Source organism: Lepidothrix coronata, unplaced genomic scaffold (assembly GCF_001604755.1).
Source record: "Lepidothrix coronata isolate B3197 unplaced genomic scaffold, Lepidothrix_coronata-1.0 Scaffold123, whole genome shotgun sequence".
Taxonomy (NCBI): domain Eukaryota; kingdom Metazoa; phylum Chordata; class Aves; order Passeriformes; family Pipridae; genus Lepidothrix; species Lepidothrix coronata.
Window position 1 is genome coordinate 1787474 of NW_016690303.1, and position 12821 is coordinate 1800294.

A 12821-nucleotide genomic window follows, 5' to 3' on the forward strand; every position below is an offset into this window, starting at 1 on the left:
TGTGGGCAGAAGGGGCAGGAAGGAAAGAAGGGGGGAAGGGGGCTAGGAAAACTTTATAATGGTAAGAATGAAGTACCAAAGTAAAGCACAGAGTAAAATGGAAAATATGTTCTTTTCTCCTTGCATATTTTCCTGTCCCTTGTCAAGCCCTAATTTTGAGTTAGAGAAGTAGAGATTCTTTGTTTCTTTCCCCTTCCCCACAAAATTTTCCAGATCTTATTTATTCATCATGGAGAAATAAAATCTCAACTGTTTTTCTCATGCACTCTCTCTTAAATGAAGCAAAAAAGTATAGATTTAACCATACAACACATGCCCCATAGAAGTAATACTAAAAGATTACATTAATTCAATTCCTGAGACTGTATTTTAGGATGTTTTACTATGTCTTACTATATACTAAAAACTTAAGAAAATGCATAAACCTTCACAAAGGATTTAAAATATTTTAAATATTTTAGAAAAATTAAGTGACTTGAGGTATGACAAGTTAAAAGCACATCCAACAAACACAGTCTTAATTGCACTTCACTAAATGGGATATTCATGGGACTGCACATTCACATTGCAGTACAAGTAGATACAGTCTTGCTTCTATGATGAGAGTCACACCAGTGTTTAAAAAGAAATAAAGTAAGTCAAAAACATATGCGTCTAACTCATCTTTCACAATTAATTGAGCATGTTCAGTGCTAGACTAGGTCTTCTATGACAATTCTGAATTAAATCTATAAAGCTTTGATGTCTGTTGCTCCACTGCTGACTTCCTTCCCCTGTTCTTGCAGCTGGTCTGCGGAAAGTGACCACTGATAACTCTCCTTATCCGCCACAATCACATAAACATACTCCTGTTCCAGTATCATTCTCTTAATGAGACTGTGCTTTTGCTTTTCAGGGGTTTTTCACTGCTTTTTACCTTTCTTTTCAATTATATTCTGCCTGTGAAAGGAAAAGAGAGATACAAAGAAGAAGTCACAAGGAGGCCTGCAGAGATGTGGATTCCAAATCATTTTATGGAAAAGTTCATGTTTGGTGAGGCAAATACATATTAACCTAGTGATTCTGAACTCATTGTGGCTCATCTAGCAGTATTCCTTTGAGTAAATAAATTATAATCTGTTTCAGATTAGTTTTCTCTCACAGCTTTTTCTTCTTTAGTTGCAGGATGTTGTTACTGCGTCAGGTCAACTTGGAATAAAATATGGTGGCTTAACTGGAGGTTCTGGAGGTAGGTGATCCAGTTTCAAGTGGAGCTCCGTGAGCTGGACATGGTTAGGAAGTAGCCAGATAACATTATATATTGTTATATAACCTTTCGGTTCTCATCACACCCTCCTCAAGGTTCCAGCTCTGTTCACTGATAGAAGTCTATACATACACCTGCAAGAATCACAATTATTTTTAGAATTTGATATGCCTCTTCACTGTGCGCAATACCTGCAACCAGCGAGAAAAGGAGACCAATGCCTGGGAAAGGAGTTGAAGGCAGACAAACACTATTTTAAGGAAGCTATGAAAAACTGGTTCCTACCGCTGCCATAAAGTATTTTAGATTGGAAAAAAATAATTACTAACTGCTGTATTTACACTTCCCTATTAATTTTTACTATGAGAAAACCTGAGCTCAACAGGAATACAACTAAAAAATTCAGAAGTGTTATAAATATATCACAGAAATCTTAAGGGAAATAATATCCTAACATTTTTAGTCTGGACACTTAGTATGTGGGTACTTTTCTGTAATTTTGCTCTTAATCCATCTCTCTGTCAGTTTTCTATTTGGAAAGGTATGGTAAATCCATGTATTTGCTTAAGTATACTGTGTAATCAACCTTTCAGATATTATGATGAGGGTAATTAAAAATGTACTTCCAGAAGTTCAGGGCTTGGATTTTTTTTCTCTGATCAGTACCTTTTTATTTTAATTAATTGCTCTCATACTTAATGAGCCCTGGGAGCCCAAAACATGGGTTTAATTGTTACTCTGAATTCACATCAGAGTCTGTCCTATTTAGTTCAGCTTTTAAAGCATTCCTAATTGTTCAGTTTGGGGTGCTGAAGGCTGCCAGACAAAGCATTACCTGTATCACTCCAACCTGTGCTTCAGGCTCAAGAAACTGTCTCATTTCATTCTCGTCTTCTGGAACAGACAGTATATGCACTTCTGTAATTTATAATGATGCATATGTACAGGAAATGGAATTTAAATTATAAAGGCAGGTCAAATTTTTACATAGTTTTGAACCAATATTGTTGTGGGGGTTTTTTGTATAGTTTATTTAAACCTGGAATTGCAAGTACTTTTTCTCGTATCTTCAAAACAATACTTTACAGTATTATCCTAAAACATTGGTGTGGAACTCCTGTGGTTTCAGCCTGAACACAGTGAGAAGTTCCAGAAAAGTAGTGGGCAGCTAGTTAATCACAATCATGGTTCTAGCTCATTTTTTCTTTCATTCTCTTAAAAGTTAGAAAGGTTTTATACATCTGTATGTTTACTGTTTTCACCATAGAACTACAACTCTGCTCTTTGAATCCTTTTTTTAATGTTGCACTTGTGTTTAGTATCTGATTTCCATTCTGCATAAGTATATTATTTTTTATGAAATGGGAAAAAGTTAATTGATTATGATTAACATGCAATTATTACTATTTCTATGTGATTCTACAATTTTGTTACCACTTGTGCAGTTTTTATAAAGAATGATGAATGAACTTCATACTGTTCACTTTGGTTTCAGTTCTGATAAGCATCCAAATATTTTGATGCTTACTCAAAACTTATCCAAACTTTCCTAAGCTCTTGAGTCTTCAAAACTAATCTGAACAGTTAGAGAAGGGCTTTCCTCGTGAGGTTTCCAGTTGTTCCACTAGTGGAACCTGATGGAAATACCATGAAGTCAGCTTTTCTTCCAGTTGCTCCAAATATTTAACATCTGGACAGAAACTGGAAGTGAGAAATCCTGCCCAGAAGTTGTATTGTAGGAAAAGTTGGGTTCTAAAAATAGGTGAATGACTGAGTTTTTTAACTCCTCCAAACTGGCTAATCCATGACTAAAAAAAAAATAAAATCAAGAATCCAGAATTAGAGATTAATAAATTTAACTGGTACCATAAAAATATAGCCCTACTCAGCTGAAACCCATTGCTCCTTAGAATTTTTTTATTTGTGAAGTAACATATGTGGAGCAAAATTCAAATTTGTTGACATTTTAGAATCTTTCAGGGATGAATATTTATTCTCATTCCAGTCAAGTATGTATTCATTCATGAGAAGGTTGTACACAGATCCCAGCAGGAAAAGGTTATCTTGGTCTTGTACAAAAATATTGGTGTGTTTGCTCCCAGCATCAACACTGTGGGAGAGACCCCAGCTATCAGTGTAACCTTCTCTAAATAGTTCCAATTTCAGAGTTAATCTATTGAGGAGGTGGGGCAGTTTAACTGATGTTGAATTTACCATTGAAATGACTTGCCGCCACAGAGCCACATTGGATAGCTTAATCCGATAGTTTACCATGTTCATATCTAAGAAATTCAAAAGTATACTTGGCAGAATTATCTCTTTGATGAAGCCTCTGTTTTCACTACTGAGCTTTTTCCCCTGTGCTTTATATCACACCGAATTGACTAGCTCTCCCTGCGTATCCTCTGATTCTCTCTTACCAGGTTTATCTTCCTGTTCAAACACCAGACACCATCTCAGATCAGGCTGCCAGTAATTTTTCATTACTGATAACAATCATCCTACAGGTTTTTTATAGTAAGAGTGCATCATCATGTAAAGTGAGCACCACTTCTAAGTTCAATCATTTGAAGCTAGAAAAAAGTTATGAAGCTCCTCTTCCCCTTCAGAGAAATGAAAGTTCAGGAAGCAAGGACCTCCAGCATCCTCCCAACCCCACAGATCAGAAATGTGTGCAAAACCACCAGTGGCAGCATGATCCAGCAGGCTAAGGTTTAGGACCCCTGGAGTGCCTGATCAAGAGTAAGGAGTTGAAATGGGCTCAAAACCAAGAGTGATCAAAGCTATCAAATATTTTGTGAAAACCATCCAAATTAATTTGCTGCCTGATCTATCTCGTGCTTTGCTTGAGGTCACAGACTTTACAGGATTTTACGGAGTGCAATGTGTGCAGGCACTGGATACGCCATGCTCTCAGCACTTCATCAAAGACATCTCACCTGGCACAATGCACAATGTTTTAGCTAGTGGTAACCTCCCTGACAGGAAATATTTCATAACCTAAGTTTTATGCATATGAAAGCACACAGACAAAGTACCAATGAAGCAAACATCTGAGTGTATGTTAGTCCCTGAACTTCTGCACGTGCATTGTAAAAATACATTAGAGTTACAATTCACTTTATGCTTGCTTTCAGAAGATAAAAAATTAAATTCAAGGACATACATGTCCTTGAATTTAAGTGCAATCATTTATAGGCAGTTTCACCAATTACTAACTTGAGTCAACATGGTCCTTACAATTTCCTTGCCTCCCAAGTTCCTGGAAGCCCATGTTTGAATGGAACTTGGTCAAGCACGCAGGCTGCATGCCATTCCTCCCTATCTACTGGGTCAGCAGCCTCTAAAACACGCTCACTCACTCAGCATTGTACTTAGGCAAAACCATTGTGCCCCTGCCCAGTACTTAATTGAAACCATTGCACTAAGGGCCACAGTGAAAACTGACTTGCCACCTCTTCAGTCTCTTACTAATGGGAACCAGCTTTGTCTGGATGGCATCTCAAATCTGAAGGGAAAATATCTCCCTGGAAAAAAAAAAAAAGAACTAAACAAAGTAAAACACACTCCTGATCCAGTTCACACTGCCTTTACACCTGAAACAGAAACATAAGGCTCTTAATCTCTCAGACAAGGGAAAATAAGGGAAAAGGAGCTGTTTAGAGACCTCCTGGCAGTAGAAAAGCCATGAAGTTTGGTCAGATTGTCCTGTGGACTATGAAAAATGAATTCTGCAGTGACCCAGGTAGGGGCAAACAAGGCCGATCGGTGCTGGGAAATCTGGGAGCTGATTAAGTAGTCTTTAGAGGGATAGAAGACTCTCAAAAAGGAAAAGCTGTGAGACTGTAGAGACTACTTAATGTAAAAGCACAGTGAAACAGAGTCCTTGCCTGCTATATGTCAACAGTCTGAAGTACTTCTTGAATTCTTGAATTGATGTGAACTGCTGTTCCCAACAGTTCACATAAATTCTGCTACTTCACCTTTTAGACCAACACCCAGACTTTGATCCTGAAAACCAGCTTTTGAGAGCTCACCTTTGAACTTTCAGATTCAGGTGTGGGTATCTATCATGTTTTCTCCAAAACAGAATGACCAGGCAGAAAGCCTGGAACGATTGTAAAATGCAAAGATAACTTTTTTTTCCCCTTGGACTTTTTGAGAATGCATATGATCTTGAATTTTCTTCATGAGGTTATAGCACTGCACTGTTTATATTCAGCTTCCTCTTTATTGTTCCAGGTTAAGTGTTTTCTCTTTTGCACTGTTACGGGCAATAAAGTTGCAGTATTTGCACTTCTTTGGAAAATAAACACAGATTTTCCTAAATGAAATTGATATAATAAAGAGGAAATTTTCGAAACAAAAGTTCAGTGAAAAATCATGTGTCTCATAGGTTAAAATGAAGTATCCAGACATAAAATATGGTATTTCTTATTATTTATGAACCATTCTTTGACATTCTTATAAATATTTTTAGAAGTCCATGCAAACTTGCACAAAATATAAGAAAGCCACCCTAACTGTAAGCTTAAAGAAATACATGAACAAAGCCATAAAAATAGGGGCCTATAAAATGAATACAAAATATTTCACTAATCATCTCAGAATATTCATTAAACGTTTTGGATTATTTGTAGAATATGCTACCCCTGTACCTAAAAATATTCAGACACCATTGCTTATAGTATAGTAAAAATAAGTGTGAAGCCACATTGTCACTACAGATGCAGTAAGAAGAGAATAAAAAGATGTGCTTGCCTTTCTGGTGGCATCACTCACTAGATGTCAATATAAAGTACCTTTCAGTTGTTGATTATAGTGCTGTTTTCCAGACTTTTTTAATTTTTTTCCCTCTTAATCATATTGTGCAAAACACAGCCTGCAATGTTAACCTGAGACGAGTTGTTGTAAGGTAGCCTGCAGTTTGTCACTGTAATCTACACAGAAACTCTCACTCTTGCTAAGCAGCAGCCAGAAATGTAGCCTTCTCTGCCTAGCCACTCCATGCCAAGTTGTTTCACTATTGATTAAAGGCAGATGTGGCACAGTGAGCTGCTGCCAGATAATGATGGGCATTTTCTCATGACCGATTAGGCTTCTCTTTGCTGCTCTGCAGCTCTGAGACTGTCTCCAGCAACATGCTACTTCAGTATCCAGAAAATCTGCACTGCACATTATCCCCACAAGACAGTACAGGCATTTCTCACTGGGCAGTGTCCAGTGAGATCCAGGAGTAGCAGTGCTCCTATTGTGGAGCAGAAAGCAGACTGACAATTGCAAAACTATATGACAGCAAATTCAGAACAGGAGAATTAACCAAGAAACAGCTCAACAAAAACATGATAGGGAAAAAAAACCAATGATTTCTTTTTTTCCTTTTTTTTTAGCTTGACTGCAAGGTTCTGGAATTGCAATCACCTTTAATGCCTTCCAAGTAGGGAAGGAAGATGAAAGTTTCCAACACAGCCAGCAAATACACACTACACACATATCACTAATCTCCTTATGAATGGCAGATTGACTTCTGTCAGATGCTCTCGATTTACTGCGCACATCTCATACACAGTGGGTCCAATATGCCCAGGAGATTCAGAGCTCACAGTGAGTCCAGTGCATTCTAGAAGCACAGACTTTGCTGTGCACATAAGGTAAATGCAATCAGGGGGTGTACAGTAAACCCAGGCTGTGAGAACTTTTAGTTTGATTTTGCCCAAGCCTGCACTGTTGGCCATGTAGATTTGGCTGACACAGGCCCAGAGGTTCCTGCACCCACATTCAGTGCCAGGAATTTACAATGAAAGCAGGCCTATAGATTACAGGTTTTAAAGACAGAGAATAAAAATTGACCAGAATAAGTGAATATTAATGTTCAGTATAAAGTTCATGAAAAATTTAGTGATGTTTTCTTTATTTTTTAAAATAGGAACTCTGCTTGCTTGTAACTGCCATTGCAGGCTGATAACTTCATTGGATGATTCACTTTCTTCCCCCATCCTTGTTCATCCTACGAGCTCAGATCCATAGAGTACTGTGAAAATTTTGGATTTCTCTGCTGACCTTTTGGTTTTTCCTTTCTATCCATGTTTTCCTACCTACCTGTAGTGCAGTAGCACATTGGACAGATTTCAACTCAACAAAGCAACTCAGGATCTTTAGGAAATGGCACAAGCTACCATCCTCCAAAAACGATACCCAGGAGCGAGGTGTGGGCCAGCACTCTATGTGGGAGCAGCATTACTGCCTTGCACGCTTCAGAAAGTAGGTCAGAGCTGCGTCACCTCCACCTACCCATCTTGTATCCCAAGTATAGTGTGTTGTATGCTTCAAAGGAAAACAACACAAAGTGCCTTGGGGTCTGTGTCAACAGCTCTGGGACACAGTGAGACAGAGTGTTGGGGCAAGCAGGCACATCTGTGGGCGCTCACCTCTGCAGTGCACGTTGTGGTGGGTGTGCAGGGTGTGCTTGCGCCCAGGGGCCTTGCTGCCACTGGGATGCTGCAAGGTGCAACATGCCCAGGGCGCTGTGACCACCAAGGTCAGTGTCCCTGGTATGGAATCTTCTCAGAGGAGGCCCGTGTCCTTTGCGGGTGGCTTTGGGCCTGTGGCTACCACCCCCTGAGGGGTGTTTGGGGGCTGCACACCCCTGGGCTGGCCCTTAACCATCGAGCCGGGGCGCTGCATGGCCGTGCCGCGTGGTGCCGCCCGGGGAGCGCCCTCCCAGGGGTCGCCGGCAGCGGGGGCCCGGTAGCCACCTCTCTGCCCAGAGGGGCGCGCCAGCCCCGTGGAGCAGGTCCTCGGAGCAGTGCGCGGGGGCCCCCGCTGGCGGCTCGGCGGGTCCCGTCCTGCCCCCGGTGCGGCGGGGGGGTCGGGCCAGCCCGCGGGGCCGCGCCGGAGCCTCCGGAGCCGCCACCTGACTGCGGGGCGCAGGGCGCGGGGATCGGCCAGCGGGCGGGGCGGCCCCTGCCCTCTGCGGGGGCGACTTCCCTTCGCACCGAAGTTTCCTCCACTTGTGCAGAGAGAGGCAGGTCCCGGCGCGGCGCGGGGTGGGGGAAGCATCGCGGCGGAGGAGGAGCAGATCAGCGCGGGCGGGGAAGAGAGGTGGGCAAGGAGTGATGACCTTTGCGAGAAGCCGGCGAGGGAGCGGGCCAGAGGCAGAGCGAGCGGCAGCGAGGGAGGATGGTTGCTGAGAGCCGGAGTAGAGCCGTCCCGTAATGTCACCATGTAAGTCTCTTCTCCGGTCTCTGGGGCGAGGGCTGCTGCCGGCCACCCGCGGCGCTGGGGGAGCGCGGATAATCCCCGCGGGCTCCATCGTGGGGCAGGGAACCCCGGGCAGAGCGGCAGGGCTCCCCCACCACCACCACCCACAGTAGGTGGTGAGTAATACCAGGCTTGAGCCGCGCAGGTAGGTAGGGCTGAAGGAATGGGGAAACGGGGGAATTTCACGCCGGGAACTCAGAGGGCAGGACTGGCGGGGCTCTGCCCTGTCCGGGCTCCGCGTCCGTCGGCGGCTGCCCTGCAGGCTCCCGGACGGCCGCTGCCTTTCACAGGGCACTCTAATCCCGTCCTTAGGACCGTCCTGGTGAGTTTCCCCGTGTTTGCAGACAAGTAGCGAAACCCTCGGCCCCGCTCGCCACTTTCCTTGAACGCCGGTGCCCCGGCACCCGCCCGGTCCCGGCCTCTCGGCTCGGGGCCGCGGTCGTTCACGTCGAGAAGCGCTGGCACCACAGGCACCACGGGGGGCCTTCCAGGTGCGGTGCCAAAACAAGTAGGGAAAAAATAAAAAGGGGAGAGGCAGTGCCGGACGGCCTTCATAAAACATTCCCAGCCCCACCGCGACTCTCCGCAGCGCACGGCGGAGCGGGGGCAGCGCGGGGCTCTGCCGCCGTCGGGGGACGAGGGGCGGGCGGGGGCGTCGTAGCCGGGTCGGGGGTTCTCCCTCCTGCCGTACGCTGCCTGGCCCCGGGCGGGCTGGTGCCGTTGCCTCTGGGCGCCTTCCCCGAGATATTTCTCCTTTACTGACTGTCTCTCGCCGACGGTAAGGAGAAGTGCTGAGGTTTGGTGTTTGACGTTTCGCCGGTGCGTTCGCAGTCAAGAGCGAAGACCTGTGGCTAGACCTGAGGGAATCCGTACAAGGGGAAGAGGGTAGGGCGTCCACACAGTACACCGTGAAGTTGAGGCAGAAAATGAAAAGGAGTTCCTAAAGACCTGATGTTGCAGTGCTACTGAGCTGGAAACAGCCAGCAGATTTGTTGCCTGCAACTTGGAAAAGCTTCTTTTGAAAGGAAAACCAAGGGACTTAGATGGCTCTGATAGAGCTGATACTGTTCAAATTAAAAGGAACAGTCTTAATTTTTTTTCATCTCTTTTGATGAGCATGATAGTGTTTTCAAGGTTGACTGTAAGAATAATTAGGAACAAGTAGTGCTTAACAAAATGAAATTTTTAAGGGGTATTGTGTAATTAATCTTTCAAGACATTCATGTGCTACAGTTTAAAGCAAGGATTTCAAAGTTAAAATCAACTCCTCTATTAACCTGTGTGAACTAAACTGTGAGTTGCCATCGCCTTTTACTTGTAGTTCACTTGAGAGTGATTAGGCTTAAAGTATTTTTGTTTACAACCTCTATGAGAAAAAAAAATTGTGAAATTGATCTTATCTTTCTTTTAATTTTTAAAGTGTCAGCAACATTTTTCCTTAATAGCTTTAGACATGTCAAAGACCAAAGAAAGTCATGTCAGTGTGCCTGAGGCACACTGTAGAATTCACATGTTACTTCAGGGAACTTTGACAAAGCTCTGAACAAGGAAGATGGTGTATTCAAATTTGTATTGCATGTTTTGAGACTGTACAGTATACAAATGATATGCTTCAGGATTATTCACATTTTGTGTATGTTGTCTTGCGGAGCTATATACTCCCTAAAAGGTGATAATGTTGTTCTTGCTAGCTGGCTGCTGGCACGTAGAGTAAAAGATTTAGTAGTTGGATGTAGCAAAACTTGCAGTAATCCCATCTTGGACTATGTCAAGTTACATCCATTTATGGTTTAGATAAATTACGTGTCTATTTTGCTCTTCTGGAATGAATTGTGAATAAGCTCATTGTCTCCTTATGTTATAGGAAATAAAAGTAGCTGTGGACTGGACTTTACTGAATTGGTAGCTAGAGTGGTCATATCACACAGTGTCTACTATAGGAAATGCAAGTCCATAGAAAAAAATAGTACTTCTATCAGACTCCACAGAAGGCCAAAAAACCCCAAAACGTTACGAGGGATTGCTGTTTTGAGACTACATCCAGCTGTAATGGATATACTTCTACCATAGGTGTCCTAATAGTTTCCAAATACATTAGGTAAAATGTTTTGGTTCTCTGTTTGACACTTTACAATGATTTCTTCAGAACTGCTAGAGTGTTACCAGCTGGGGACAGAACAGGGCTTTTTCATTTAAATTGATACAAAATAGAGAAGAAAATAATAGAGAAGAACACTTAGTATGCTCTCCGCAATTTTAATGTAACCAAAGCTAAAGAGTGAAATAATCCATATATGTTGCTGTGGACAAAGATCCGTCCCTTTGCTTACTCATGGTGTGTTTTAGTACATTGCTGTGCAGATAGCCATTCTCTGTGCTGCTGCTGAATATTAAATGACAGAACACATCTTTTTAATACTATTAAAAATAATAACACAAGACCAAAGAGCCATCAAGTCAGTGCTGTCAGGGGACCATATCATCCCTTGATAAGCTATAAACTAGCCCAGAACTGTTTGCTGGTTTTTGTACTGAATTATTCGTATGCTGTTTGGATTCACTTCTAGATGTTAATTAACACAAATAATCAAGAAAAAGAACTTTAAAATAAATATAAACATAGTGGATATTAAGAGGTGAATATTATCTGCAACTAGGCTGTCTTTTTAATGTCTTGGAAGTATTTGTCAGTTACTACAACACCTTATCGTAATTGTCTGGGATGTCACACTAAAAAATATCACGGATGGATTTTGTTGTGCAAGAAGCCTTTTTGTTGGCAATGTGTTAGCTGACTTCCATCTCTGACAATTTCTTGTGTGGACAAGGGTGTGACATATCACAGTGGAAAACTGTAGGCAGTCAGTTTTCTGAATTTTGACTTTTTATCTCCACAAGATCAAATATATATCATATATATCTCAAGGGTCAATGACCTTTCCCAAATCTTCGCTCGCGAAGACTGGCCATTAATATCTCATATATATAAATAAAGTGATTTCCTCACTTATTTGTAGCACTCAGGTAGAGGTTATGCTTTGTAAAATAGTTCTTCAAAAATCCTCTCCAAAAGAAACAGTTCTGACTCATGGTGCCCACATTAGTGGAGTGTTTTGGTAGCATGCCTCTCCTGTGGTCATTCTTGTGTGAGTTTGATAAACCTTTCTTGTCAACTGAGATGATGTAGTGTAAAGAGAATTGTTTTGTCCTTCAACTGTAAAACATGTAAGTGGAGAAGACAGTTTTGGTATTGTTTACATATTTGTTTATTTATTTTGGTGGAGAATTGTATATTTTTTTAATAGCAATTTTATAACTATCTAGCTTTTTTTTCTCTGGGGAAAAATCTTTATACCTACTTTCTGCCTTACTGTTTGCACTTATTTATACTCTGCTCTGTTGTTGATTATCCATGTTCTTGAAATCTTTCTTAACTTGTACTACTTTCATAAGTAAGGAAACAGAATGTAAACTGTCACCAGGGAGTACCATGAAGTACTGGCCTCATGAGCATTACTGCAATGCAAGTGAACATTAACAATAGCAAATTGGCCAAATTAAATACCTCTTTCAGACTAATGCAGAATTTCATATTCTTTAAGAAAGGCACTAAAGGCAATGTGACTGGGTAGATTCACACCAGACCTAGGCAGCAGAAGCTTGTCATGTTATTTTTCCTCAAGTATTTCAAACTCAGTGTCTTGGATTCCCCAGCTGTTAAATGAGCAAAAGCTTTGGCTGAGTTCACAGACACATCAAAAGTGATGATACAGACAATGTTTCGGTTTGATAAAAACCAACACAGATTTTTTCTGAGTTAATAAATAATTGTTTGCAGCTATTTCCTAGTCTGATAACTGTATCTGTGCTTGCTCAAAACAAAGCAACGGTCAAAAACTAGTAATGCAACTGCTTCTACACATTTGCATTCGTAGATTATGCAGCAGGATGGCATGTAGCTCATCAGTACCTGCGAATTCTTCTGTAGGAAGAGCAGTGTTCTCTTGTATCTCTGATATGTCATGCTGCTAGCCTCAACATTTCCATTTCCTCACTCTGTGAAAACATACGTATGTTGTACATGCTTGCATGTGTGTGCAACTGGTTTTGTATCTTACAAGGACTTCTGTTCAAATTGTGTTTTCTAAATTAATATTAAAAGTACTGTGGATTTATGAATTGTATACATTGAACAGTAATGGTTTCAAAACCTCTGCATTCTCTTGTCTGAAATTTTAATAGGGATTTTGGATATTAAGTTGAAGGACAATAATTCTATTGTTTGATAATCTGGTTACTTTGTGTGTCTGGCTTC

General features: G+C 41.7%; 1 protein-coding gene across 6 annotated transcripts in view; it reads left to right on the forward strand.

The window, feature by feature from the left end:
* The first annotated feature begins 8346 nt into the window (after positions 1 to 8346).
* ADGRG6 (adhesion G protein-coupled receptor G6) overlaps positions 8347 to 12821 on the forward strand; it is a 109292-nt gene continuing 104817 nt past the window's right edge. For all 6 annotated transcript variants that reach the window (XM_017825937.1, XM_017825939.1, XM_017825941.1 and 3 more), the window contains exon 1: positions 8347 to 8470. In XM_017825937.1, the coding sequence (XP_017681426.1) occupies positions 8469 to 8470 (2 nt within the window). In that variant the 5' untranslated portion in view covers positions 8347 to 8468. The remainder of the gene's footprint in view (positions 8471 to 12821) is intronic.